General features: G+C 48.7%; 1 protein-coding gene across 1 annotated transcript in view; it reads right to left on the reverse strand.

Moving 5' to 3' along the window:
* The window catches only part of RNF43 (ring finger protein 43), a 132,760-nt gene that overhangs the window by 45,717 nt on the left and 59,072 nt on the right, over positions 1–27,971 (reverse strand). The window contains exon 2 of the mRNA XM_048823916.2: positions 17,685–17,807. Within this exon, the coding sequence (XP_048679873.2) occupies positions 17,685–17,807 (123 nt within the window). The remainder of the gene's footprint in view (positions 1–17,684; positions 17,808–27,971) is intronic.

Here is a 27,971-nt window from a genome sequence, read left to right on the forward strand (position 1 = left end):
TCTAGTCCAACCCCCTGCTCAAAGCAGGACCGATTCCCAATTGTGGCACCTTAGAGACTAACAGATTTATTTGAGCATAAGCTTTTGTGAGCTACAGCTCACTTCATCGGATGCATGCAGTGGAAAATACAGTGGGGAGATTATTCACACAGAGAACATGAAACAATGGGTGTTACCATACACACTGTAACGAGAGTGATCAGGTAAGGTGAGCTATTACCAGCAGGAGAGCAGGGGGAAAAGAACCTTTTGTAGTGATAATCAAGGTGGGCCATTTCCAGCAGTTGACTAGAACGTGTGAGGAACAGTGGAGGGAGGGGGGGGCGAATAAACATGGGGAAATAGTTTTACTTTGTGTAATGACACATCCATTCCCAGTCTTTACTCAAGCCTAAGTTAATTGTATCCAGTTTGCAAACTAATTCCAGTTCAGCAGTCTCTCGTTGGAGTCTGTTTTTGAAGTTTTTTTTTGTTGAATTGCCACTTTCAGATCTCTAATCGAGCGACCAAAGAGATTGAAGTGTTCTCCGACTCCTTTTTGAATGTTATAATTCTTGACGTCTGATTTGTGTCTATTTATTCTTTTACGTAGCGACTGTCCAGTTTGGCCAATGTACATATAAACTGTTCAGGAAGGACAGGGAGGGCAGAAAAGTTGTGGGAGTTGCACTGTATGTAAGGGAGCAGTATGACTGCTCAGAGCTCAAGTATGAAACTGCAGAAAAACCTGAGTGTCTCTGGATTAAGTTTAGAAGTGTGAGCAACAAGGGTGATGTCATGGTGGGAGTCTGCTATAGACCACCAGACCAGGGGGATGAGGTGGAAGAGGCTTTCTTCCGGCAACTCACAGAAGTTAGTAGAACGCATGCCGTGGTTCTCATGGGAGACTTCAATCACCCTGATAGCTACTGGGAGAGCAATACAGTGGTGCACAGACAATCCAGGAAGTTTTTGGAAAGTGTAGGGGACAATTTCCTGGTGCAAGTGCTGGAGGAACCAACTAGGAGCAGAGCTCTTCTTGACCTGTTGCTCACAAACTGGGAAGAATTAGTAGGGGAAGCAAAAGTGGATGGGAATCTGGGAGGCAGTGACCATGAGTTGGTTGAGTTCAGGATCCTGACACAGGGAAGAAAGGTAAGCAGCAGGATACGGACCCTGGACTTCAGAAAAGCAGATTTTGACTCCCTCAGGGAACTGATGGGCAGGATCCCCTGGGAGAATAACATGAGGGGGAAAGGAGTCCAGGAGAGCTGGCTGTATTTTAAAGAATCCTTATTGAGGTTACAGGGACAAACCATCCCGATGTGTAGAAAGAATAGTAAAGAAATCAGGAAGGCCAAATCACACCTGGAGTTGTAGCTAGCAAGAGATGTTAAGAGTAACAAGAAGGGTTTCTTCAGGTATGTTAGCAACAAGAAGAAAGTCAAGGAAAGCATGGGCCCCTTACTGAATGAGGGAGGCAAACTAGTGACAGAGGATGTGGAAAAAGCTAATGTACTCAATGCTTTTTTTGCCTCTGTCTTCACGGGAAGGTCAGCTCCCAGACTACTGCACTTGGCAGCACAGCATGGGGAGGAGGTGACCAGCCCTCTGTGGAGAAAGAAGTGGGTCGGGACTATTTAGAAAAGCTGGACGAGCACAAGTCCACGGGGCCGGATGCGCTGCATCTGAGAGTGCTGAAGGAGTTGGCGGATGTGATTGCAGAGCCATTGGCCATTATCTTTGAAAACTCATGGCGATCGGGGGAAGTTCTGGATGACTGGAAAAAGGCTACTGTAGTGCCCATCTTTAAAAACGGGAAGAAGGAGGATCCTGGGAACTACAGGCCAGTCAGCCTCACCTCAGTCCCTGGAAAAATCATGGAGCAGGTCCTCAAGGAATCAATTCTGAAGCACTTAGAGGAGAGGAAAGTGATCAGGAACAGTCAGCATGGATTCACCAAGGGCAAGTCATGCCTGACTAATCTAATTGCCTTCTATGACGAGATAACTGGATCTGTGGATGAGGGGAAAGCAGTGGACGTGTTGTTCCTTGACTTTAGCAAAGCTTTTGACACGGTCTCCCACAGTATTCTTGCCAGCAAGTTAAAGAAGTATGGGATGGATGAATGGACTATAAGGTGGATAGAAAGTTGGCTAGATTGTCGGGCTCAACGGGTAGCGATCAATGGCTCCATGTCTAGTTGGCAGCCAGTATCAAGTGGAGTGCCTCAAGGGTCTGTTCTGGGGCTGGTTTTGTTCAATATCTTCATAAATGATCTGGAGAATGGTGTGGATTGCACCCTCAGCAAGTTTGCAGATGACACTAAATTGGGAGGAGAGGTAGATATGCTGGAGGGTAGGAATAGGATACAGAGGGCCCTAGCCAAATTAGAGGATTGGGCCAAAAGAAATCTGATGAGGTTCAACAAGGATAAGTGCAGAGTCCTGCACTTAGGACAGAAGAATCCCATGCACCGCTACAGACTAGGGACCGAATGGCTCGGCAGCAGTTCTGCAGAAAAGGACCTAGGGGTGACAGTGGACGAGAAGCTGGATATGAGTCAACAGTGTGCCCTTGTTGCCAAGAAAGCCAATGGTATTTTGGGATGTATATGTAGGGGAATTGCCAGCAGATCGAGAGACGTGATCGTTCCCCTCTATTCGACATTGGTGAGGCCGCATCTGGAGTACTGTGTCCAGTTTTGGGCCCCACACTACAAGAAGGATGTGGAAAAATTGGAAAGAGTCCAGTGGAGGGCAACAAAAATTATTAGGGGACTGGAACACATGACTTATGAGGAGAGGCTGAGGGAACTGGGATTGTTTAGTCTGCAGAAGAGAAGAATGAGGGGGGATTTGATAGCTGCTTTGAACTACCTGAAAGGGGGTTCCAAAGAGGATGGATCTAGACTGATCTCAGTACGAGCTGATGACAGAACAAGGAGTAATGGTCTCAAGTTGCATTGGGGGAGGTTTAGGTTGGATATTAGGAAAAACTTTTTCACTAGAAGGGTGGTGAAACACTGGAATGCGTTACCTATGGAGGTGGTGGAATCTCCTTCCTTAGATATTTTTAAGGAAATATTTTTAAGGTCAGGCTTGACAAAGCCCTGGCTGGAATGATTTAGTTGGGGATTGGTCCTCCTTTGAGCAGGGGGTTGGACTAGATGACCTCCTGAGGTCCCTTCCAACCCTGATATTCTATGATTCTACATGGCAGAGGGGCATTGCTGGCACATGATGGCATATATCACATTGGTAGATGTGCAGGTGAACGAGCCTCTGATAGTGTGACTGATGTGATTAGGCCCAATGATGGTGTCCCCTGAATAGATATGTGGACACAGTTGGCAACGGGCTTTGTTGCAAAGATAGGTTCCTGGGTTAGTGGTTCTGTTGTGTGGTGTGTGGTTGCTGGTGAGTATTTGCTTCTGGTTGGGGGACTGTCTGTAAACAAGGACTGGCCTGTCTCCCAAGATCTGTGAGAGTGATGGGTCGTCCTTCAGGATAGGTTGTAGATCCTTGATGATGTGTTGGAGAGGTTTTAGTTGGGGGCTGAAGGTGACAGCTAGTGGCGTTCTGTTATTATCTTTGTTGGGCCTGTCCTGTAGTAGGTGACTTCTGGGAACTCTTCTGGCTCTGTCAATATGTTTCTTCACTTCAGCAGGTGGGTATTGTAGTTGTAAGAACGCTTGATAGAGATCTTGTAGGTGTTTGTCTCTGTCTGAGAGGTTGGAGCGAATGCAGTTGTATCGTAGAGCTTGGCTGTAGACAATGGATCGTGTGGTGTGGTCTGGCTGAAAGCTGGAGGCATGTAGGTAAGCATAGCGGTCAGTAGGTTTCTGATATAGGGTGGTGTTTATGTGACCATCGCTTATTAGCACCGTAGTGTCCAGGAGAAGCGTGGTTTGAAGGAAGTTGCAGTGCAGAGGTTACTCGTTTTGGGGGTTGAAGCGCAGAGGCTGCTAGTTTGGAGGGATCGCAGTGCAGAGGTCACTGGTTTGGGAGGATTGCGGTGCAGGATATTGCTGGTTCAGGGGGGATCACAGAGCAGGAAGTGCCTGGTTTGAGAGGGTTCACAGCGCAGGAGGCAGGTGGTTTGAAGGAAATTGCAGGGCAGAGATTACTGGTTTGGGGGGGGGTGAAGTGCAGAGTGGCTGGTTTGCAGTGATTGCAGTGCAGAGGTTGCTGGTTCAGAAGGAACGCAGTGCAGAGGTTGCTGGTTTGGGGTGATTGCAGTGCAGAGGTTGCCGGTTCGGAAGAGGAGTGGAGTGCAGAGGTTGCCGGTTCGGAAGAGGAGTGGAGTGCAGAGGTTACTGGTTTGGGGGATCGCAGTGAAGAGGTTGCTGGTTCAGAAGGAACGCAGTGCAGAGGTTGCTGGTTTGGGGTGATTGCAGTGCAGAGGTTGCCGGTTCGGAAGAGGAGTGGAGTGCAGAGGTTGCCGGTTCGGAAGAGGAGTGGAGTGCAGAGGTTACTGGTTTGGGGGATCGCAGTGAAGAGGTTGCTGGTTCAGAAGGAACGCAGTGCAGAGGTTGCTGATTTGGGGGAGGGGAAGATTGCAGAAGGGACTGGATATCGCCTCTGGTTTCTCACTGAGCTCCTTCCCCAAAACTTGGATCCAGAGTCCTCCTCAGCAGCAGGCAGGAGGCATCTGTCTCAGTGCACACAGGCCTAAGGGCAATGTGGTAATCTGCCCCTCAGAACTGCTCTCCCCTACATTCAGGAGGAGCACCACTGACACTGGCCTGTGAAGGGTATTGTGGCTTTGACTCTGCCCAATGCAGAATTACAGCATCCGCCGTAATTTATCCTCACAGTGTGTGACATGATTGCCCACCCACACCAGTTGTCATGGAGTCACCGGGCCGATGCTCTGGAATTGCTCTGAATGAAGCCAGTCACGACTCTGGTTTGACATGCCTCCTCTTTCTGAGCTGTCGCCAGGACAAGAAGCCTACACGGCTTCGGCCTTCCTGGGTCTGACCTTGGAGCATTCAGTCCCCCTGTTCTCACCATGTGCTTCCCGCAGCGAGTCAGCCTGGACAGGACTCCCAGGGAAGACAAAGGGGCCTGCACCCCAACTTCGCAGTCAGCCGTGACTCTCAGCCAGCATGTAAAACAGAAGGTTTATTAGTCGACAGGAACACAGCATAGAACACAGCTTGTTAGCACAGAAAGCAGGAACATTCAGTAAAGTCCATCCTTGGGGGAGGGGAGCGCAGAGCCAGTTTTCTGGGCCTCCCCCTGGGCTCCAAGCTAGCAGAGACTGACTTGCTTCTAGCTGCCCGGCCCCCAACACACGCGTTGCCTTTCCTCTGGTCTTTTGTCTCACTTCCCGGGTAAAGTGTCACCTGGTCGCACCCCCTTTCCTGGTTCTCAGGTTAGGAAGGGTGTTGGCCATCGCTTACATGCAGGCAGCTGGAGCCACGTCACCTGCCCCCGAGGGTCTCAGCAAAAGTCACGCACCCTTATTCCCACCACCTAAGCACTGGTGTAATGCATGGGGAAACTGAGGTACACACGGTACCAATGCAAGACAGTAAGACTCACATAGGCTCACATACAACATAGTAAGGAGGAGAACCCCACTTTGTCACATCTCTCCCTGCTTCGAGACCGAACTGAGCGATGTCACTTTAACCAGTGACCTGGGGAAGTTCAGGCCCCCCTCTCTGGGACTAAGCATCAGCTATAACATTTGCACTCCCCTTAACATGGACCACCTCCATCTCGTAATTCTGGAGGGTCAGACTCCATCTCACATGTCCCTTTGCCCTTTCCACTGTACTTACGGACACAGAATTTTCTGCACTTGTTGCATGGCACAGCTGAAAAAATACTATCCTGCTAATGATCCCCTCATGCACACTGGTAGGTCCAATCTCACTCTCTCCCCCATCTTGTTCCACCACCTTGTGCTGTCGTCAGCCACTGCTCATTCACCGTTCTCCCACCCAGACAGCTGAGTGTCTCTGGCTCCTGTACTACCCTGCACCAAGCTTCTCCATGCTGTATTTCAAAAGACAGAATGAGAGCTCCAGCCTCCTGGGAACTGAACACTGGCTGAGTGCAACCTGGGCCTCTGGCTCTGAGCACTGGCAAAAGGTGTTGTTGTTGGAGTCTCCCATCGTGGTCGACATTTGAGGGTCAGTTTGTTTCAGTGTGTCTTCCTGTGCAAATGTAAAACAACGAGGGATCCAAGATGTGTCCGCACACTGGGCAGACATGGCCATGTGTTTTTGCCACAGCCTGCTTTCTTCATTCACGCTTCTCTTCGGCTCTTTCTGTTCTGCTGTTCTTGATGGCTTTACCACAGCCCAAGAGGTCTGCCGCCATTCTGATCTGTCAGCAGCAGCAGCTTCCCATGTGTTCAGGTCAACTTAACCAGCTTTCAGGTGAGCTTTGAGAGTGTCCATATGTCATTTTCGTTGGCCTCCCAGCATATGTGCTCTCGTTCATCACTGTCCATAAGATCTGGCTTTAGGGAGTTGTGTATCGTACCTAAAGCAAAGCTGTGTCTGTACGATTAGGGATTCAATGCTAGTCACACAGCACTGGTCAAGGACTTTGATGCATGGTATCCTGTCCAAGCATTTCATGTTACAGACGAGATGCAGACAGTGCCTGTGAAAACACTCTAGTTGCTCCTGCTTTAAAGTGTCCCTGTTTCACAGCCATAGAGAAGAGTGCTTAACACAACTGCACACCAGACACTAATCTTGACATGAAGTCAAATGCCTCCCACATGCCACAGCTGGAGACTACGCCGACCACGGGCGGACTTGGCTTTAGAAATGCACCGCGTGTCAGATACAGTGCTGCCAAGATAGCAACATTTTTCTACAGCATTAAGCAGTGTGTCATCCATCGTGATTTTGGGAGCAGAATACATTTTTGCTAGAGCAGGCTGGTAAAGCACTTCAGTTTTCTTGAGACTGATAGAGTCCAAATTGCTTTGCCAATCTAGATTCCTGGTGACTACCCCAGCAATGAGTCACTAGTCAGGAGCTGAAGGACTCCCTCTGCTCCAGCCCTTACAAATGGGTCACACACACATGGGGGGATGCAACACAGACTACTTGGAGGGGGCAGGGCGAATTCAGACACGTGTGAAGGTGGGGAAAGGTACATACACACACATACATTAGTGGGTGGTCCTACCACTGAGTTCAAGGGGGTTCTATTGGCATGACAATGTGTCACCAAAGAGTAACAGAGACAGGCCTCTCTAGTCTCTGCCTGCAGTGGGTAGGATCTTCCTAGACCAAGGCTTCACCCTGCACTTGAGATGTGGTTCCCTGCCTCCATTGCCAGTAGCGTGCATTGCTGACCAAATGGGAGGTTGCCCCATAATGTGATGTCATCTCTGCTGTCACTTTACCCCCTAGGGTTAGCCCAGACTATATGGCATATTTTCAGACAAGACTGTCCTTATCCGCGCTAAGGGCAAAATCATATCTCACAACGTGCTGGCTCCAACATGACTGTCTATACACGGTTCTGACACTGCTTTGTGTCTCCCTCTTTCCATATCTAGTTTGTGATCACGTTGTGAGAGTTGGCTTTAACTTTGCATATGTCACTCTCGTGAGGGCTCTATGTTTGCAATTGTCCTGTGCAGGGAGCTGTACCAGATCAGCTTGTGGGGGGTTGGGATAGGAGTTTCCCCAGGTATTGTAGGTTTATAGGTTTTGCTCTGATGTCTTGAACATTTCTGGGCTTTGGGTGGGTTGTTTGTCCCACTAGCCAGGAGGGTAGATTGTAAAACTGGAAGGTGGTGCTATAGGAGGGACAGGGCTCTCATTGGGATGTAAGTTTTGGCCCTCTGGTGCTTTGTGGGTTGGTGAGTACTTGCTGCACAGACTGCACAGCGGGGGTTAACGTGTGTGTGGGGGGGAAGGAGATAATGGGGTTGCAGATCTGGCAAAAATATCATTTAAAACTCAAGCCAGGTCTTATTACAAAAGGTAGATCATGTCAAACCAACCTGATCTCCTTCTTTGAGAAGGTAACAGATTTTTTAGACAAAGGGAATGCAGAAGATCTAATTTACCTCAATTTCAGTACGGCATTTGATACGGTTCCACATGGAGAATTATTAGCTAAATTGGAAAAGATGGGGATCAATATGAAAATTGAAAGGTGGATAAGGAACTGGTTAAAGGGGAGACTACAGCGAGTCACACTGAAAGGTGAACTGTCAGACTGGAGGGAGGTTACTAGTGGAGTTCCTCAGGGATCGGTTTGGGGACCAATCTTATTTAATCTTTTTATTACTGAGCTTGGCACAAAAAGAGGGAATGTGCTAATAAGTTCACGGATGACACAAAGCTGGGAGGTATTGCCAATACAGAGAAGGACCGGGAAATCATACAGGAGGATCTGGATGAACTTGTAAACTGGAGTAATAGTAATAGGATGAAATTTAATAGTGAAAAGTGCAAGGTCATGCATTTAGGGATTAATAACAAGAATATCTGTTATAAACTGGGAACGCATCACTTGGAAGTAACGGAGGAGAAGAAGGACCTTGGAGTATTGGTTGATCACAGGATGACTATGAGCTGCCAATGTGATATGGCCATCAAAAATGCTAATGCAGTCTTGGGATGCATCAGGCGAGGTATTTCCAGTAGAGATAAGGAGGTGTTAGTACCATTATACAAGGCTCTGGTGAGCCCTCATCTGGAATACTGTGTGCAGTTCTGGTCTCCCATGTTTAAGAAGGATGAATTCAAACTGGAACAGGTACAGAGAAGGGCTACTAGGATGATCCGAGGAATGGAAAACTTGTCTCATGAAAGGAGACTCAAAGAGCTTGGCTTGTTTAGCCTAACCAAAAGAAGGCTGAGGGGAGATATGATTGCTCTCTATAAATATATCAGAGGGATAACTACTAGGGAGGGAGAGGAATTATTTAAGCTCAGTACCAATGTGGACGCAAGAACAAATGTATATATACTGGCCATCAGGAAGTTTAGACTTGCAATTAGATGAAGGTTTCTAACCATCAGAGGAGTGAAGTTCTGGAACAGCCTTCCAAGGGAAGCAGTGGGGGTAAACGACATATCTGGCTTCAAGACTAAGCTTGATAAATTTATGGAAGGGATGATATGATGGGATAGCCTAATTTTGGCATTTAATTGATCTTTGACTACTAGCGGTAGATATGCCCAATGGCCTGTGATGGAATGTTAGTTGGGGTGGGATCTGAGTTACTACAGAGAATTCTTTCCTGGGTGTCTGGCTGGTGAGTTTTGCCCCCATGCTCAGGGTTTAGCTGATCGCCATTTTTGGGATCGGGAAGGAATTTTCCCCCAGGGCAGATTGGCAGAGGCCCTGGGGGGGTTTCGCCTTCCTCTGCAGCATGGGGCACGGGTCACTTGCTGGAGGATTCTCTGCACCTTGAAGTCTTTAAACCACGATTTGAGGACTTTAATAGCTCAGACATAATTTAGGGGTTTATTATAGGAGTTGGTGGGTGAGATTCTATGGCCTGCGTTGTGCAGGTCAGACTAGATGATCATAATGGTCCCTTCTGACCTTAAAGTCTATGATTTTATGATTCTATGCTCCGAGATTATGCTAGACCTGCCACTTTTCCCAAAACACTTCAAGCACTGCTGCACAAGCCTCTCTGCTCACTGCATGCAGGCTGCACTTTCCCCCAGGATTGACAGAGACAGCTACGGGTTTCACCCCTGTGAGCGTGAAGGCCACCAGAGTAAGGAATTAGAGGCCACTGTCCCAGGGACTTTGACACCCCTTGGAGCTGTTCCCTGCCAGCTTCCGAGCTGTCTTTGGCAGAGAAGTAGTTAATGGCTGCCTCTTGTGGAAGGAAGGAAGGAAGGAAGGAAGGAAGGAAGGAAGGAAGGAAGGTGAATAAAGTGCAGAGCTGGGATGATCTTACTCACACAGGGTTCTTTGATCTGAGCGTTCCTGGGAGAGCATGTGCAAGCACGTATCTGCCAGAATTGCTACAGCAGGTTTCACAATTACAGTATATGCCTCTAACTGAGGGGCCAGAGGTCAGACCAGAGCTTCCCAGCTGTAAGATCAAAGGCAGCACTCTTGCCCTGTGGCTGCCCTGAGGTAAGAGGCATTCCCCAACCCAAAAGAGGATGTTGCACAGAGTGTTCATGTTCAACTCCCTCTTCGTCCTGCCCAGGCACACATATCCCTCCTTTTTCTCCTGCAGGTGCTGCAGGGGCTGGAGAGCAGGGCTAGCGGCAAGGTTGGGAACTAAGGTGGCAAATCAGAGTCCAGGGGATTAGGATTGAAGGCTAAGGATCAGAGAAGGGATTGGGAGCTCTAGGGTTTGGTAGAACCAGATTGGGAAATTGGGCGGTGGAAAAAGAAGCTCAGAGCAGGCTCTGGATCAGGGAGCGGAGTCATCAAAGGATCCTCAAAGTTTGCCAGTACCTGAGGAGAAACAGGACTTTCAGGTAGTGAATTTCACCCAGTGGAAACCAGTCAGCATGCACTGGATAGCAATCACTTTTACAAGGATTTTCTCCTGTTAAAGACAGAGAAGATGGAAAAAGCATGCAACCGGAGCTGGGCAAATGATTCTTGACAAATAGCTTCTCTGGCAAAGGTGATTGTTGTGCATTTGTTTGTTATTCAAAATCATTTGACAAATCTTTGTTGCAAACACTTAGACAAATGGGCTTCTCACAAATCGTTGGCTGCAACTTATTGTTGGAGTGCTGGCAGTTTGTTATCCATGCCATGTGATTGGTCCCTTCAGCCACATTCCATTGTTGGTTTCCATAACTGAATGGCCTGATTTCTAGTCACTTTGGATGCAAATCCATACTGGTAGGAATAGTCTGAAATTCTGGCTTTCTGTAGCCATCCTTGGAACAAAAACTCACCGTCACAGAAAAGAAACACACAAGAATGGCTGCAAACACCAGTGCAGCAAAGGGGCAGCTGAATAGTTGTGAATAATTCCTCACAATATCTGCCCAACTCTTCAATTAACTCTTCCTGTGCATCTTAATCACCTTGGCTATTGATTTTCAGGTTTGGATGCCTCATTACTGGAAGGAGTTCAGAGAAGAGCAGCAGAAATGAGCAGGCGGCTGAAGGAGTGACTCACAGGGCAAGACTGAAAGGGCTGATTGTGTATTGCTTGGCTGAGTGACAGCTCGGGTGGGGGTTATGATAATATTTTACAAAGGACTATTCTTATCATTTATATAGTGCTGCAATTATATCTGCAATGCTCCACCACAGGAAACAAAAGCAAGAGCCCCTTCCTCGGACAGCGTGAGCTGATACAATACAAAATACCCCAACACAGAATGGTGTGCGGCTTGCACCAACTCGATGCTTCGTGCTTCCCAGAACAAGGAGTCCCGTGGGGCAAGAGGATGTGTGTTGAATACAGAGCAGGAGGCTGTTCCACCTGCGGCATGCAAGGAGTCTAGATCTGGGAAGAAGGGGAAGGGAGCGATCAAAAATGAAGCTTGGGAGAACTGCAGAGCAGGGAGATGTTTGGACAGTGGAGTTGGGCAGAGCCTGCTGGCTGATGGCTGAGTAGCTTGGCCCTGATGTGGAAGCCAGCGAAGGGCCTGAGGGAAGTGGGGAGGCATGGTCTGAGCAGCACACAGAGACGTGACCTCTGCCAGCAAAGTGAAAGGGATGGGGAACTAAAACCTGATTTACTGAACACTGCTGTGGACACATCTGCCCATACAACAGGGCTGAGCTACACTTGTTGTTGGGCTTCTTTGATTCAGGGCCCCACTTTGTGGGACCCCTTGTCACTGACAAATGCCAGGAGTGAGGTTTCATAGACCAGCACGGGGAGAGTGGGATGACATTTGTGACAGTCATGTTAGCTAGTCAAGCAGGATCTCAGGCAAAGTCCAACCCTAGTCAGATTCAGTCCTAAAAGCAAAATGTAGTCCCCAAATGGGGCAGTGCCTCATGAGAAGAGACATCCCCTGTGGCCCCCGTGGGCTCCGACAGAGCCCAGCACTGCTGACTTCCCCTGGCAGAAGGAGGGAAGGGGAGGGGGATATGACACCCACAGTCAACCTGGCAGCCCCCCTCCCTCAACCAGTGGAGGAGGGGAGACCACAGCAATCCCCAGCAGCCAATGAGAGGGCAGAAGCCAGCCAGGAGCAGATCCTGGGTGCCAGGAAAATCAAGGGAGGCACGAACGGCTTGGCATTCCCTCTCAGCAGAGAGCCCTGACAGGAACTCCAGACCCCGCACCTGGCCTGTCTGTAATGCCGGCCTGCAGACTGGCCTCAGGCAGGGACAATCTGCTCCTCCTGCCACAGCCTACCAGGCACAGGACACAGCCCAGCTCTCCAGCCACCACCTGCAGCCCACACCGGCTCAGGATTTGGATCCAGAGACCAGACCTGCTTGCAACTGAGCCCGCAGGTTCCAAGCTTTACAAACTGTCAGCACCATTCTGGGAGGGAGTGGGCGGCTAGTCCCTCTCCAGCGACCCCCAGGAAGGGCCTTCTGCCCTGTGCCGGTCTCCTGACCCCTCAGCCAGAAAGGGAACCTGCATGAGTCCCCTGTAGTACAGCGAGATCAGCCGTTAGGGCTTAATCTTGCACCAGGAAAGTACATGGCATCTGCAACAGGACAAGACCTGCACTGCCAGGTCCCTAGATGATAACATGTGTTTCTAACAGCATCTCCTCATGGGCCTGCAGCGTGTCCCCATGTGCACCCCCTAGGTACCTGGGACTTGGGGGTCAGGGAACAGAGGGGGAGACACTGATGGGTAGGAACACTGGGGAGGGTGTGGTCACATGACCTAGTATGCTTGCCAGCATCGCTTTCAGTAATTAACAAGCATTATTGAGACGTCTAATAACTTAAAGCTTTTAATATTGTATTGATTGTATATTTCTCTGTAATCAAACCCTTATATATACTGTAGTTCCTAGTTATTCCAGGTCCAGCTGTGAGTGCTGACCACTTCAGTCTGGCTCTAATCCCATTTAAAATGCAGCCCCATGCAACTTCACCAAGGTCCCACAGAAAGGCTATGCCAGAGCCAGCAACAGAACGCTGATCTGTTGCTAGGGCTGTCAAGCGATTAAAAAAATTAATCGCAATTAATCACACTGTTAAACAATAATAGAATACCATTTATTTAAATATTTTTGGATGTTTTCCACATTTTCAAATATATTGATTTCAATTACAACACAGAATACAAAATGTACAGTGCTCACTTTATTTTTTATTACAACTATTTGCACTGTAAAAAACAAAAGAAATAGTATTTTTCAATTCAATACAACTACTGTAGTGCAATCTCTTTATCATGAAAGTTGAACTTACAAATGTAGACTTATGTACAAAAAAACTGCATTCAAAAATAAAACAATGTAAAATTTTAGAGCCTGCAAGTCCACTCAGTCCTACTTCTTGTTCAGCCAATCAAGTTTGTTTACATTTGCAGGAGAGAATGCTGCCCACTTCTTGTTTACAGTGTCACCCGAAAGTGAGAACGAGCATTCTCATGGCACTGTTGTAGATGGCATCGCAAGATATTTACGTGCCAGATGTGCTAAAGATTCATATGTCCCTTCATATTTCAACCACCATTCCAGGGGACATGGGTCCATGCTGATGACGGGTTCTGCTCGATAACAATCCAAAGCAGTGCAGACTGACGCATGTTCATTTTCATTATCTCAGTCAGATGCCACCAGCAGAAGGTTGATTTTCTTTTCTGGTGGTTCGGATTCTGTAGTTTCCGCATCAGAGTGTTGCTCTTTTAATACTTCCGAAATCATGCTCCACACCTTGTCCCTCTCAGATTTTGGAAGGCACTTCAGATTCTTAAACATTGGGTCAAGTGCTGTCTTATCTCACATTGGTACCTTCTTTGCATTTTGTCAAATCTGCAGTGAAAGTGTTCTTAAAATGAACAACATGTGCTGGGTCATCGTCTGAGACTGCTATAACATGAAATATATGGCAGAATGCAGGTAAAACAGAGCAGGGGACATACAATTCTCCCCCAAGGAGTCCAGTCACTAATTTAATTAACGCATTAGGTTAACTGAGACCCTCCCAACCCTGATATTCTATGATTATTTTTTTAACAACTGTCACCAGCATGGAAGCATGTCCTTTGGAATGGTGGCCGAAGCATGAAGGGGCACATGAATGTTTAGCATATCTGGTATGTAAATACCTTGCAGTGCTGGCTACAAAAGTGCCATGCAAATGCCTGTTCTCACTTTCTGGTGACACTGTAAATAAGAAGAGGGCAGCAGCATCTACTGTAAATGTAAACAAACTTGTTTGTCTGCGCGATTGGCTGAACAAGAAGCAGGACTGAGTGGTCTTGTAGGCTCTGAAGTTTAAAATTGTTTTGTTTTTGAGTGCAGTTAGGTAACAAAAAAATCTGCATTTATAGGTTGCATTTTCACGATAAAGAGATTACACTACTATTTCTTTTATCATTTTTACAGTGCAAATATGTATAATAAAAATAATGTACACTTTGATTTCAGTTACACTACAGAACACAATATATATGAAAATGTAGACAAACATCCAGCCTGGAGCCCCCCACCCCAAGGGAGGCTGAAGCCTGGAGCCCCGTGCCTCAAGGGGGCTGCAGTCCAGAGCCCCATGCCCTGAGAGGGCCTGAAGCCTGGAGTCCCATCCCCTGAGCAGAGCTGAAGCCCAGAGCCCTGGGGGTCACACTTTTTCTAGGGGGGGAGGTAACGATTTTTTTTATGTCCAAAGTGGGTTGGCAGCACAAAAAGGTTGAGAAATCCAGATTTAAAGAAAATCACAAGCTAATGCAGAGGAAAGAAGAGCCTAGTGCTCTAGAGCAGCGGTTCTCAAACTTTTGCAACCCGAGGACCCCCATTTTGATTTAAAAAATGTTAGGAACCCCCAAAGCCCCCCGCTCAGCCCCTGCCCCACCCCTTCTCTGAAGCCCCACCCCTGCTCACTTTATGCCCCCTCCCTCCATCGCTTACTCTCCCCCACCCTCACTCACTTTCACCAGGCTGGGGCAGGGGGTTGGGATGCAGGAAGGAGTGCAGGCTCTGGGAGGGAGTTTGGTTGCGGGAGGGGGTGCAGGGTGAGGGCTATGGGAGGGAGTTTGGGTACAGGGTGCAGGCTCTGGGCTGGGGCAGAGGGTTGGGGTGCAGGAGGGGGTGAAGGCTGCCGGGCTCCAGCTTACCTTGGGCAGCTCCCGAAAGCGACTGGCACATCCCTCTGGCAGCGGCTCCTAGGCGGGGGGGCCGGGGGTCTCCGCAGGCACTGCCCCTGCAGCTCCCATTGGCTGCAGTTCCTGGCCAATGGGAGCTGCAGAGTCAGTGCTCAGGCCAGGGGCAGCACGCGGAGACCCCCTGCTTCCGCCCCAGGGGCCACAGGGAGGGACGTGCTGGCCGCTTCCAGGAGCGGCGCAGGGCCAGGGCAGGCAGAGAGCCTGCCTTAGCCCCGCTGCACCACAAGAGTTTTAGCGTACAGAAGGCGCTGGGAGGGAGGGAGAGGAGTTGAGGGAGGGAAGGGGAGGAGTTGATCAGCAGGGCCTGCAGACCACAGTTTGAGAAACGCTGCTCTAGAGCCTTTCAGGCACACTGCTCATGAGCAGAAGAGGGATCCAGGATGATGGACATTTGCCCTGGGTAAACTGGGGGCAGAAAAATTCTCTGTTTACTTTCTCCTCTGTTGCAAAGATCCACCACATTACCTGCACTAATTAGATACAGGGCTTGGCTGCCACAACTTGCATCACTTACCAGTGTGGAGCTTCCTTATATCCCAGATAGCTTTGGTCATAATGTACCCATCCCAGGGTGCACTGGTTGGTGGGTTATTCTGCATCGTCTGAGGTGACGTTCTGATCAGTCGTCACAGACAAAGTCTTCACTTTCTTCACAAAAGTCTTTATGCAGAGATTGCAGAGTAACGGAGGACAGCTGGCCTCCAGGGTAATGGGGAACTCCTTGGTGGTGAATGGCATGACCCACAGGGGAACTTCTGAGCCCTGCCTGGACAGACTGAGCAAGCAGCAAGCATTGGGCCTGACCCCTCCAAGCACTGAGATGCCTCTCCTTCCCACTGAAGCCAAGAGGTGTTCTCTGCATTTCTACGAGATATTCAGTGTCTAGTGGCAAAGGACCCACTGAAAGAGGCCAAGCGGGAAAGAAAAGGGGCAGCACCCAACTCCTGAGCTGAGCAGGTGAGGAGCAGAAAGGTGTAACTCCCCTTCTTACAGCTAAGAACAACATAACAGACACTAATCATTGAGGACAGAGTAAAACTACAGAAAACAGGCTATAAACATCAGAGGCCTAGTGCTGCTGCCCTGACTCATGCTGATAGTACCTTACTCCAGTGAAATCAGAGGGATGCCTTGGTGACTGCGGTACAGCCTCATGTGAGTAGGGGTGGCAGGACAGGGCCCATAATGGCTAAGAAATAAGTTGCTAAGCAGAGCCCCTTCCAGAAAGGAAACAGTCCATTCGAAGGTTGCAAAAGACATTGTCAAAATAGGTTTCAGAGTAGCAGCCGTGTTAGTCTGTATCCGCAAAAAGAAAAGGAGGACTTGTGGCACCTTAGAGACTAACCAATTTATTTTAGCTCATGAAAGCTTATGCTCAAAGAAATTTGTTAGTCTCTAAGGTGCCACAAGTCCTCCTTTTCTTTTTGTCAAAATAGGGTGTCTCTACATTGCAAGCTCTCTGTGCAGGTCCTTCATTTCACTCACCGTGGAAAGCACACCTGCAATGCTGCGCACAAATGTGAAATAAGAATAAATTCCTTATAAAAAACTGACTTAGGAGGCTGTCAAATTTCCAGACAGAACCACTGAAAATTCAAGAAAATGCCGCCATAAATCTCCCTGTTCTGCCTTAACACTGCCCTCTTGTGTGTATGCTGGATTCACAGAGTTTAAAGCCTGAGGGGACCGCTAGTTCACGTGGTCTGACCTCCTGTATAGTACAGGCCATCACACTTTACCCCGTTACCCTGTATAAGGCCAATAGCTTGTGTTTGGCTGAAGCATCTTCCAGAAAGGCGTCCAGTTTGGATTAGAAGATATCAAGAAACAGAATCCACCACTTCCTTTCCAGATTGGTTCCAACAGTTAATCACCTTTGTTGTTAGGTATTTGTGCCTTATTTCCTATTTGGATTTGTCTGCCTTTAACTTCCAGCCCCTGAGTCTTGCTCTGCCTTTCTCTGCTAAAGAATTCCAATACCAGCTTTCATTACAGGGTCACAGATTATATTTTCCATGGGATCTTGCCTCATTCAGTGCTCAGGATAAATGGTGCAAAATAAAATCCTTGTGCTGTGAAGTGTGGACCTAGTGGCTGTTTCTGATGTCGGACACATATAACTGACTGGAGTGGGCAGGAGAGCACACAGTATGTGTGGAAGGGCAGCAGCGGGTGGGGCATGGGTAAGCTGTGGATAGGAGCAGAGTTTTCTTGCGATGCTGGCTAAGGGTCTGACCTGTCCCAAAGAACCAAGGCGCAGATTATGAAAACATTACACTGTTTACAAGGCTGTTCAGTCCCAAGTGCTATGAAGTTTGGATACCAGGGCCAGCTGCAACGGGAACAGAAACCGGCTCAGTCCTCCTGCCGAGGGAACAGAGACCCATCCTGCATCCTCCTATATTTCTGCCTGTCCCTTTAGTCGTAAGGGCCCAGGCCATTTCCATTCAGAGCGTTCATGCACATACCTTGTTGTCCAATGACAGACAGGGGTGGAGATCTCGATCCGGTCGCTCGAGTTTGACAATAGTGACAAATCCAGAGCTGGTGTGCTCATCCTCACTGGTGTTACACAGAGACAGCGGGTGGAACTGTGGGCACAAAGAACGAGGGAACTCAGATCTCATTGAGCATAATGGGCATGTCAGTTTTTATTTTAAACACTGTGTCCATCCTGCTAGTGTCTAGGTATTGTGCGGGATCCCTAAGCCAACATGCAAGGAGCTCAGCAGGGTCAGGCTATTGGTCCAGTGACCAGGTGGGATTTACACCATTGGCCAGCAAAAAGGGTCAGGCAGGTCTACCCAAGAATGCCATATCCCTACCCACAAACACCACACCAGGCTGTGCCCACTAATCTCAGCCATTGAGACAGCATATGGGGAGAGAGGCTCCATCAGCCAGGAGCCTAGCTCAGGGACAGTGCAGGTGCCTTTGCAAATCAGGTCTCACTTCGAAACTCCTTCACAAAGCAGCAAACTCTAGTGCATTGCCCAGTGCAGCGAGAGCTGCGCTAATGAAGCCTGAGGTAGGGCAGGAGCCTGCTGCTCTTTAAGCTTTGCACTCACTAACCAGCCTTTGCTGTTTGGCTGGAGTTGGACACAACACTTCTTAAGTGGGGAGAGTGCCCAAGAGCGGCAGTGCGGGAGGGGGATGAGTAAAAAAGCACAGGTTACCATGACCTGGTGAGTCAGACCTGGGTAAGTCAGCTCAAGGGGTCCCACAGCAGTAACTGGAATGCACGGCTTAATCCCCTACAAGCAGCAGATGCTGTGATCGGAACCGTTCATCCAAAGGTCCTAATATGCTTTGCCACTATCAGTTCTTCCAACCACCCATTCCCCATGAACCAGGTCACTATCATCACTCCCATGTTTCAGATGGGGACACTGAGGCATAATGGGGGTGGAGCTAGAGGCAAAAGTGGGTGGCACCATAGACAGTACATGCTCTACTCTGGCCAGAGAGGTTGCCATAACTTGCAACATGCCTGATGGCTGTTGATTTCTGAGCCTTTAGGTTACACTAAGATAATTTTCAAGCTTTTCTCGGCAACTAGGAGAGCTGCTAGAAATGTACTTTTTAATGAAAGCTGAGATTCCCACATAATTAACCAACTCTAGATGTTGGGGCTTTAAGAAGAAGAATACCAAATACTGTGAGACTCACAAAAAAAAATCAACAGAGTTGGCAACCTTGGGGACATAATAAAGAGATGTAATAATTAATGGTGTAGAGACAATAGACTGGGAGCAGAAGAGAACATGAGAAAATGGGGGGCATTTGATAACATTGAAAGGCAGTAAACTTAACATTGAAAGGCAGTAATTTAAAACTGAGAAAAGGAAATATTTTTTCACCCAATACATAATTAAACTGTGGAACTCACTGCCACATGAAGTTATTGAAGCCACGAATTTAGCAAGATTCAAAGGACTAGACGTGTATCTGTATTACAAGAGCATCCAGAGTCACAATAGTTAATGCTAAAAGAAGAGCTTTGGAAGAGAGAGAACCCCAGGAGATACACCCTTCTGGTTCAGGGCTGACCCCAGTCTCTGACTTTGAGGGATCAGGATGACACATTCAGGGGTACAGAGTATTCTGCAGCAGCTACTGTGGAGTTTCTGCAGCTTCCTCTGAAGCACAGTACTGGCCACTGTCAGACAAAGGGCACTAGATTGGATGGACCTCAGCTGTGAGCCAGGCTTGGAATTCCTATGTTCCTTCAAAATGGAGTGAGACTTTGCCAGAAGAGAGTGCAATGGGAAAAATTCCTAGAGTAAGGAAACAAGGAATGAAAAATAAAAAAGAAACAACTGTGAACATCTGCTGCAGCCCACAAAACTGGTGGAGAAAGAACAAAGCAGACCTGCACCAGCTCATCCAGTGTAGCAATCCCTGCTGTGCTCATGGATCACAATAGAATGAAACCAGCATCCCTGCCACCCCAAACTCTGGAAGGACATGATTAAAGCCAACCATATAATGGAAAGGAAATAAATTACAGTCACCCAGGCCCCTAACTTACACCTCTCCCAATGGAGATCTCTCAATTCCCTCCCTCCCTACACCTCCCAGAGACCTCCTGTCCCAACCAGGGCTATTTCACTCCCCCAGGGCTTTGCCTTCCTCTTCCTCCCATGTTAAGGATACAAAAAAAAAATCAAATAGTTACATTTTTGATTGAGGATTCAATTATTTGCTCCTAGAAAACTTGCCAATGAATTCGATTGGTTCCACGTGCTGCCACCTGATTCCTCATCCCTGCCTCTCCATGGCACCCTCCTCCTTGCAGCCTCCATGAGGCTCTTTGGCCTCCCATTCAAAACACCGCCCCTCTCAACTTACTGGCTTTGCTCTCTTTTCACCTGCCCCCCACTGCCTCCCTCTGCCAGCTAGGAATGCCCGTTTGTCACATTTCCTTGCGCCATGCCCCCGAGCTCGCCGGAGCAGGGACTGTGCCTGTGCTGTGCCCAGGATGACGGCCCCACCTGGCGGGGACCCTGACCGCTTCCCTCAGCTAATCAAATAAAATAACAGCAAGCATCAATCATCATCATCTGGGCTGCCCAAAGAATTACCTACAGCCGCACATGGTAGTCTAGGTCACACAGCAACTACCCCTGAGTGTGATGCTACAGCACTTAGTTAGGTAAAGGGCTGGTTAGAGGGATGGAATGGGGGGTGCCCCTCCTGGAGGCTCAGGAGGAGGGGAGTTTCATGGGGCTAAGTGTTGGGACAGGCCCATTGTACAATTTTTATTAATGATTTAAACAAGCTACCTTCATTTCCAGGCAACTTTGAGACTGGTGGGGGATAGGGTGCCAAGGGCACTGTGGGGATGGGCTATGAAAGGTAAAATACCTACAGCAGAGGTTTTCAAATTGTGGGGCACACCGCCTTATGGAGGCATGGAGGAACTTTGGGGGGGCGAGCGGCAATGCCAGGCGGCTCATGCCAGGCTCACACGGTGGAGCCAAGGCCAGCTCCCATGGGGGGCAGGGAGGGAGTGTCACCTCCACCCCCTGACTCACCTCAGCATTCAGGACAAGGCCTTCCAGATCCTAAACCTGCTGGGCCACCAGCACTGATTTGGGAAGTGCAGAGGCCTGCTTGTTTGTGTCCCAACCTGCCTTGGCCTGGATGGGTCCATCCCCAGCAGAGGAACAATACAGGCTTAGTAAGAGCCACGCCAAACTTTCTCTTATCCTTGACAGAGGCTCCTGCGGTGGCAGGTGGCTGTGGAGGGGGGCCTCCCTGAGGCAGGAGCGTCGCCAGGGGAGGCCTACAGTCCCTTTGCGTTGTCTACTGGGCAGTGAGGGTTTCCCCGCTTGGTGTTTAGCTCTGTAAGAGCCACATGGCACTAACCACCCCCAGCCCCAGACTAGACAGGGCTGGGCCTTTCTCTCTTTCCCCAGAACGCCGGCCCAGCAGCATTGGGCCTCACTCTTTGTTTCTTTTGGGAGGTAGGGAGCACAAGCCCTTCAGGCCTCAGTGATACCCTTGTTCAGGCCAGGAGGGGCCCAGCTCCACTGGGCCTGGTGATGCTGGCAAGGGCCAGGAAATCAGTTACGACCCTAGGAAATGCAGAGGATCCTCCCTGGGGCTGGTAGAGCCCTGGGAACAGAATGCTGAGCGGAGTGGCCTGGAGGTCCTCTCTTCCCTGAGGGCAAGCAGCCAACCCCTTGACTGACTCAGCCCCTCAGGGACAGCAGCGACCTGGCTTCCAGGGCAAGGGGAGGTAGGGGGCTGCTGGAGCCCAGCACTCTGCTGTGTGGGTCAGTGACTGTCACTGCAATGCTTGTATGGCTCATTGTTATGGGAGTCCCCTGGGGCCTTACACCATGTGTCTTTGACTGGAGCAGGAGGGGATTGCGCTTTCACCCCCGGAGCCCTTCCAATAGTGTTTCCTTTCCCCACCAGGCCTGTTCAAAGCTTGCTGTGGCCTGATCATAGAATCATAGACTATCAGGGTTGGAAGGGACCTCAGGAGGTCATCTAGTACAACCCCTGCTCAAAGCAGGACCAATCCCCAATTTTTGCCCCAGATCCCTAAATGGCCCCCTCAAGGATTGAACTCTCAACCCTGGGTTTAGCAGGCCAATGCTCAAACCACTGAGCTATCCCTCCGCCCCTGATCTGTTCTTCCAGCCCCTAGCTCCTGGATGCTGTAGCATGCAGGTGTTTCCATAACCTGTCTGGGCCAAGAGCTACATAGCTGCTTTGTTACCAAACCAGTGCAGCAAAAAACACAAGGCAGTTCCACCACAGGGTGGAGCTATTAGCAGGAACCCAGCTATCCTGGACATGCTCATATCTGATCACTGAAACCATTGCACTTATCTGGCCTGTTCTCTGGAACCTAATGGAACACGAGGGGCCCTGTAAACTGAGCTGCATGTCCGTCCCTTGGCCTGGGGGCCGATGAAGCTTGTGTGCGAGCTAGAGAGAACTCCAGGGCAGGTTCACTTCCTGCATGAGTGCTTCTTTGTTATGTGTGTCTTATGTAATTATGTATGAGACCATGTGGTGAGAACGAGATTTAAGCAAAATCAGAAGGAGTGCGGCAGCATATGGCTCTGGGTGAAATGAGCCTAATCCACTCCTGTATTATCGCTCTCTGCTGGTAGCTGCCACACTTGGAACGTAACAAGGTAAAGTTCCCTGCTGAAGCTAAAGGCTCCCTTATTGTCCGTCTAAACCTTTGAGACTACGGGCAACATTCTGCTCTCTGTCACCCAAGTGTGAATATAGTGCCACCCACTTAAATACGTTTCCTCACCAGGGTCACCAAAATCAGAGCTTTTCCCTTTGATCAAACTGTTATATTAATAAATAAAGTGTAATGAATGAATTTCTATGTCCTAATGTATGAGAGACTGTCCTTGAGAGTCAGTGTACTTTAGGTGGAGGAGTTGGGGAAGCTGAGAAAATTAAAACAAGTAGTTATTGCTCTTAGTCCAGTCTCCATGGTAACAATGATAAAATCTTTCCCCCTTTATTTTGGAATGCCAGCCCCCAGTCTTGGAAGAGGCATGTGATGGCAAGTTGTTTTGCACCTTGCTTTGCTGTGCCCATGAAGCTTGTTGCAATGAATATTGTGATAGAAAACTTGTACTAATTTGTATGAATAAGAGTATTGCCAACCTCAAGAATTCAAAAATCATGAGTTAGGTCCTCCCAAAATCATGAGATTGGTTTAAAAATCAAGAGGATATGTGTGGGGTAATTTAAGTGTAGAGTAACTATATTACTTCATTCTCCATTATCCTTAGCACCCTGGAAATACATCATGTGGGTGCACAAACCATCACTGCTGACCCTGGCACATGGGGATCCTGCCCCGTAGTGATAGGTGCATTTTCTGATTTCATGTAACGTTCCTGCTATCCAACAGTGCCTTAAGTCCACTCCTGGTTAATCAGTTCACCTTTTATCTCGCACACATTGTGCAGTGCACAGCAGAGCACAATAATGCAGCTGGTTTTGACAACACTGGCATCCAAATGGTTCTGAAGGCAGCAGCATCTTGACTTCAACCTTCCAAATGTGCATTCCACCACCATCATACAGCTACTGAGCATGTAACTGAACCTTCTTTGTCAGGTCTCTCAAGTCAGTGAACGGTTTTACAAACATGTGTAATGATCCTCTTTCAAGGGGTAGTTGATAGGGAAGCGTCACCTAGTGGTCAGGGCTTAGACCCATGACTTGCTGGGGGTTGTTGGTAGGGGAGTGTGAGCCCTCTCGCTCCACCAGGCTCTGACCCAGGGCCCTTTGAAGGCTGTCAGCGATCTGACAACCAGGGTTGCTTAAGACTGCCCTCCCTGGACAACTTCCTATCACTCCCCCTTTCCTGCAATTGTCCCAACATCACCGTCTGGGTCTAGGCAGTGCGAAGGGTGTCTGCTCACAACAAAGCACCTTCTGGCTGCTGCCTATACTGGGGTAGTGCTCTCTCTCTCTCTGCCATGGCATGGCCCCCCTTCTGGGCCAGCTCAGTCACAGAATCATAGAATATTAGGGTTGGCAGAGACCTCAGGAAGTCATCTAGTCCAATCCCCTGCTCAAAGCAGGACCAACCCAATCATCCCAGCCAAGACTTTGTCAAGATGGACCTTAAAAACCTCTAAGGATGGAGATTCCACCACCTCCCTAGGTAACTCATTCCAGTGCTTCACCACCCTCCTAGTGAAAAAGTTTTTCCTAATGTCCAACCTAAACCTCCTCCACTGCAACTTGAGACCATTACTCCTTGTCCTGTCCTCTTCTACCACTGAGAACAGTCTAGAACCATCCTCTTTGGAACCCCCTTTCAGGTAGTTGAAAGCAGCTATCAAATCCCCCCTCATTCTTCTCTTCTACAGACTAAATAATCCCAGTTCCCTCAGCCTCTCCTCATAAATCATGTGCTCCAGCCCCCTAATCATTTTGTTGCCCTCCACTGCGCTCTTTCCCATTTTTCCACATCATTTCTTGTAGTGTGGGGCCCAAAACTGGACACAGTACTCCAGATGAAGCCTCACCAATGCCGAATAGAGGGGAATGATCACGTCCCTCAATCTGCTGGCAATATGCCATTGACTTTCTTGGCAACAAGGGCACACTGTTGACTCATATTCAGCTTCTCATCCACTGTAATCCCTAGGTCCTTCTCTGCAGAACTGCTGCTTAGCCAGTCGGTCCCCAGTCTGTAGCTGTGCATGAGATTCTTCCTTCCTAAGTGCAGAACTCTGCACTTGTCCTTGTTAAGCTTCATCAGATTTCTTTTGGCCCAATCCTCCAATTTGTCTAGGTCACCCTGCACCCTATCCCTACCCTCCATCGTATCTACTTCTCACCCATTTTAGTGTCATCTGCGAACTTGCTGAGGGTGCAATTAATCCCATCATCCAGATCATTAATAAAAGATGTTGAACAAAACCAGCCCCGGGACCAACCCCTGGGGCACTCTGCTTGATACTGGCTGCCAACTAGACACTGAGCCATTGATCACTACCCATTGAGCCCGACAATCTAGCCAGCTTTCTATCTACCTTATAGTCCATTCATTACAGTCTTAGGGCTTTCCCCTGTTGCTCTCTCAGGCTGTTCCTGCGCCAGGTCCTCCCTTTCCTCAGGAAAGGACCTTTGGGAAGTTATCTAAGGGACAAATTCTGTCTTCCCTCAGCTTTGCTCTGCTGGAGCTGCAGGTTGCAGGTCTGTTCTCTTCCCTGGTCTACCCCAAGTGAGCTTCTCCCCTGCCTTTTAACTCCTCCTCCAGTTGGTGCATTTCCTACAGGTGTGGTGGGGCGGGGCTAGCTGGACCCAGAGCAGTTCCTTAACCCCTTGTTACCCTGTGTGGGGTTTGTACACCCCATCATAGAATCATAGAATCATAGAATATCAGGGTTGGAAGGGACCCCTGAAGGTCATCTAGTCCAACCCCCTGCTCAAAGCAGGACCAATTCCCAGTTAAATCATCCCAGCCAGGGCTTTGTCAAGCCTGACCTTAAAAACCTCTAAGGAAGGAGATTCTACCACCTCCCTAGGTAACGCATTCCAGTGTTTCACCACCCTCTTAGTGAAAAAGTTTTTCCTAATATCCAATCTAAACCTCCCCCACTGCAACTTGAGACCATTACTCCTCGTTCTGTCATCTGCTACCATTGAGAACAGTCTAGAGCCATCCTCTTTGGAACCCCCTTTCAGGTAGTTGAAAGCAGCTATCAAATCCCCCCTCATTCTTCTCTTCTGCAGGCTAAACAATCCCAGCTCCCTCAGCCTCTCCTCATAAGTCATGTGTTCCAGTCCCCTAATCATTTTTGTTGCCCTTCGCTGGACTCTCTCCAATTTATCCACATCCTTCTTGTAGTGTGGGGCCCAAAACTGGACACAGTACTCCAGATGCGGCCTCACCAATGTCGAATAGAGGGGAACGATCACGTCCCTCCATCTGCTCGCTATGCCCCTACTTATACATCCCAAAATGCCATTGGCCTTCTTGGCAACAAGGGCACACTGTTGACTCATATCCAGCTTTTCGTCCACTGTCACCCCTAGGTCCTTTTCTGCAGAACTGCTGCCTAGCCATTCGGTCCCTAGTCTGTAGCGGTGCATTGGATTCTTCTGTCCTAAGTGCAGAACTCTGCACTTGTCCTTGTTGAACCTCATCAGATTTCTTTTGGCCCAATCCTCCAATTTGTCTAGGTCCCTCTGTATCCTATCCCTACCTCCAGCGTATCTACCACTCCTCCCAGTTTAGTGTCACCTGCAAACTTGCTGAGGTTGCAATCCACACCATCCTCCAGATCATTAATGAAGATATTGAACAAAACCAGCCCCAGGACTGACCCTTGGGGCACTCCACTTGATACCGGCTGCCAACTAGACATGGAGCCATTGATCACTACCCATTGAGCCCGACAATCTAGCCAACTTTCTACCCACCTTGTAGTGCATCCATCCAGCCCATACTTCTTTAACTTGCTGACAAGAATACTGTGGGAGACCGTGTCAAAAGCTTTGCTAAAGTCAAGGAATAACACGTCCACTGCTTTCCCCTCATCCACAGAGCCAGTTACCTCATCATAGAAGGCAATTAGATTGTCAGGCATGACTTGCTCTTGGTGAATTCCTGCTGACTGTTCCTGATCACTTTCCTCTCATCTAAGTGCTTCAGAACTGATTCCTTGAGGACCTGCTCCATGATTTTTCCGGGGACTGAGGTGAGGCTGACTGGCTTGTAGTTCCCAGGATCCTCCTTCTTCCCTTTTTTAAAGATTGGCACTACATTAGCCTTTTTCCAGTCTTCTGGGACTTCCACACCCTGGTAGAAGGGGATATGTGAGGCCCCCTAGAACAGTGGTTCTCAACCAGGGATATGCGTACCCCAGGGGTACTCAGAGGTCTTCCAGGATCAACTCATCTAGATATTTGCCTAGTTTTACAACAGGCTACATAAAAAGCACTAGCCAAGTCAGTACAAATGATAATTTCATACAATGACTTGTTTATACTTCTCTATAAAATGTAAGTACAATATTTATATTCCAATTGATTTATTTTATAATTATATGGTGAAAGTGAGAAAATAAGCATTTTTCAGTACTAGCATGCTGTGACACTTTTGTATTTTTATGTCTGATTTTGTAAGCAAGTAGTTTTTAAGTGACATAAAACTTGGGGGTATGCAAGACGAATCAGACTCCTGAAAGGGGCACAGTAGTCTGGAAAGGCTGAGAGTCACTGTCCTAGAATAACAGTGGAGACAGAAAGAAAAGGAGTACTTGTGGCACCTTAGAGACTGACAAATTTATTTGAGCATAAGCTTTACTCCATTTATAACAATGTCATCGAGAGGGAGTAAGCTCCCTGCTTGTCCATGAAGTTGAAGTCCTGATCTTTGAAAAAAACCTGGCATCATGCACCTTGCCAGTACATCCCACATTGGCACCCATGAACCTGCCTCTGTGGTTGACCAAAGCCTGCATAATGATGGAGTATTACCCTTTACAGTTATGTACTCATTTGCTCCTTTTGGAGAAAAAGTGATGGGCACATAAGTCCCATCAGTACCCCATGCAGTCTCTCAAAGCTGGCACTTATTTCAGTAGCATTGTTTATGCCCACCACTTTCGGGTAAACCACAGTCCTGATCTCCTTGCAAGATTCCAACACCTGAACCCCCACAGTTTACTTGCCAACAACATACTGGTTTGCCATCGACCGGTAGCATTCTGGAGTAGCCAGCTTCCAGATGGCTATAGCAACCTGCTTATGGACTGGTATGGCTTCCCTCATGTGTGCCCTGGTGGTGAAATGTCAGTGCCTGGTGCTCGTACAGGTCCAGGAACATCTGCTTCTTCATGCAAAATTTCTGGAGCATCTGTTGGTCATACCAGGTCCACAGAACAATGTTATCCCACCAGTCTGTGCTTGTGGCCCTGCTCCAGGAGCTGCTACCTGTGGAGTGTCTGCAGCACTGGCAGCAGGCATCAGCTGCATCAACTGGACTGTGGATGCCATGGCTGTACTCTCCTCTCAGAGTTGCCTTCAACAGGACAAATACTGCCACTGAAATCTCCACCAGCACCTCACAGATGCTCTGCCTGAATCCTGAAATAGCAAGGAAATTGCAACCAGGAAAAGGTCTTCCACCAGTGCTGGAGCCACACTGCTGACTCCTGTTGCAGGGAATATGCAAAATGGCTCAGCTGGATGTGTTGGTAGGCTAAGAGCACTTCAGGCAAGAGCCGTGGGAGGGACAGACA

Source organism: Caretta caretta, chromosome 17, assembly GCF_965140235.1.
Source record: "Caretta caretta isolate rCarCar2 chromosome 17, rCarCar1.hap1, whole genome shotgun sequence".
In the NCBI taxonomy this organism is placed as follows: domain Eukaryota; kingdom Metazoa; phylum Chordata; order Testudines; family Cheloniidae; genus Caretta; species Caretta caretta.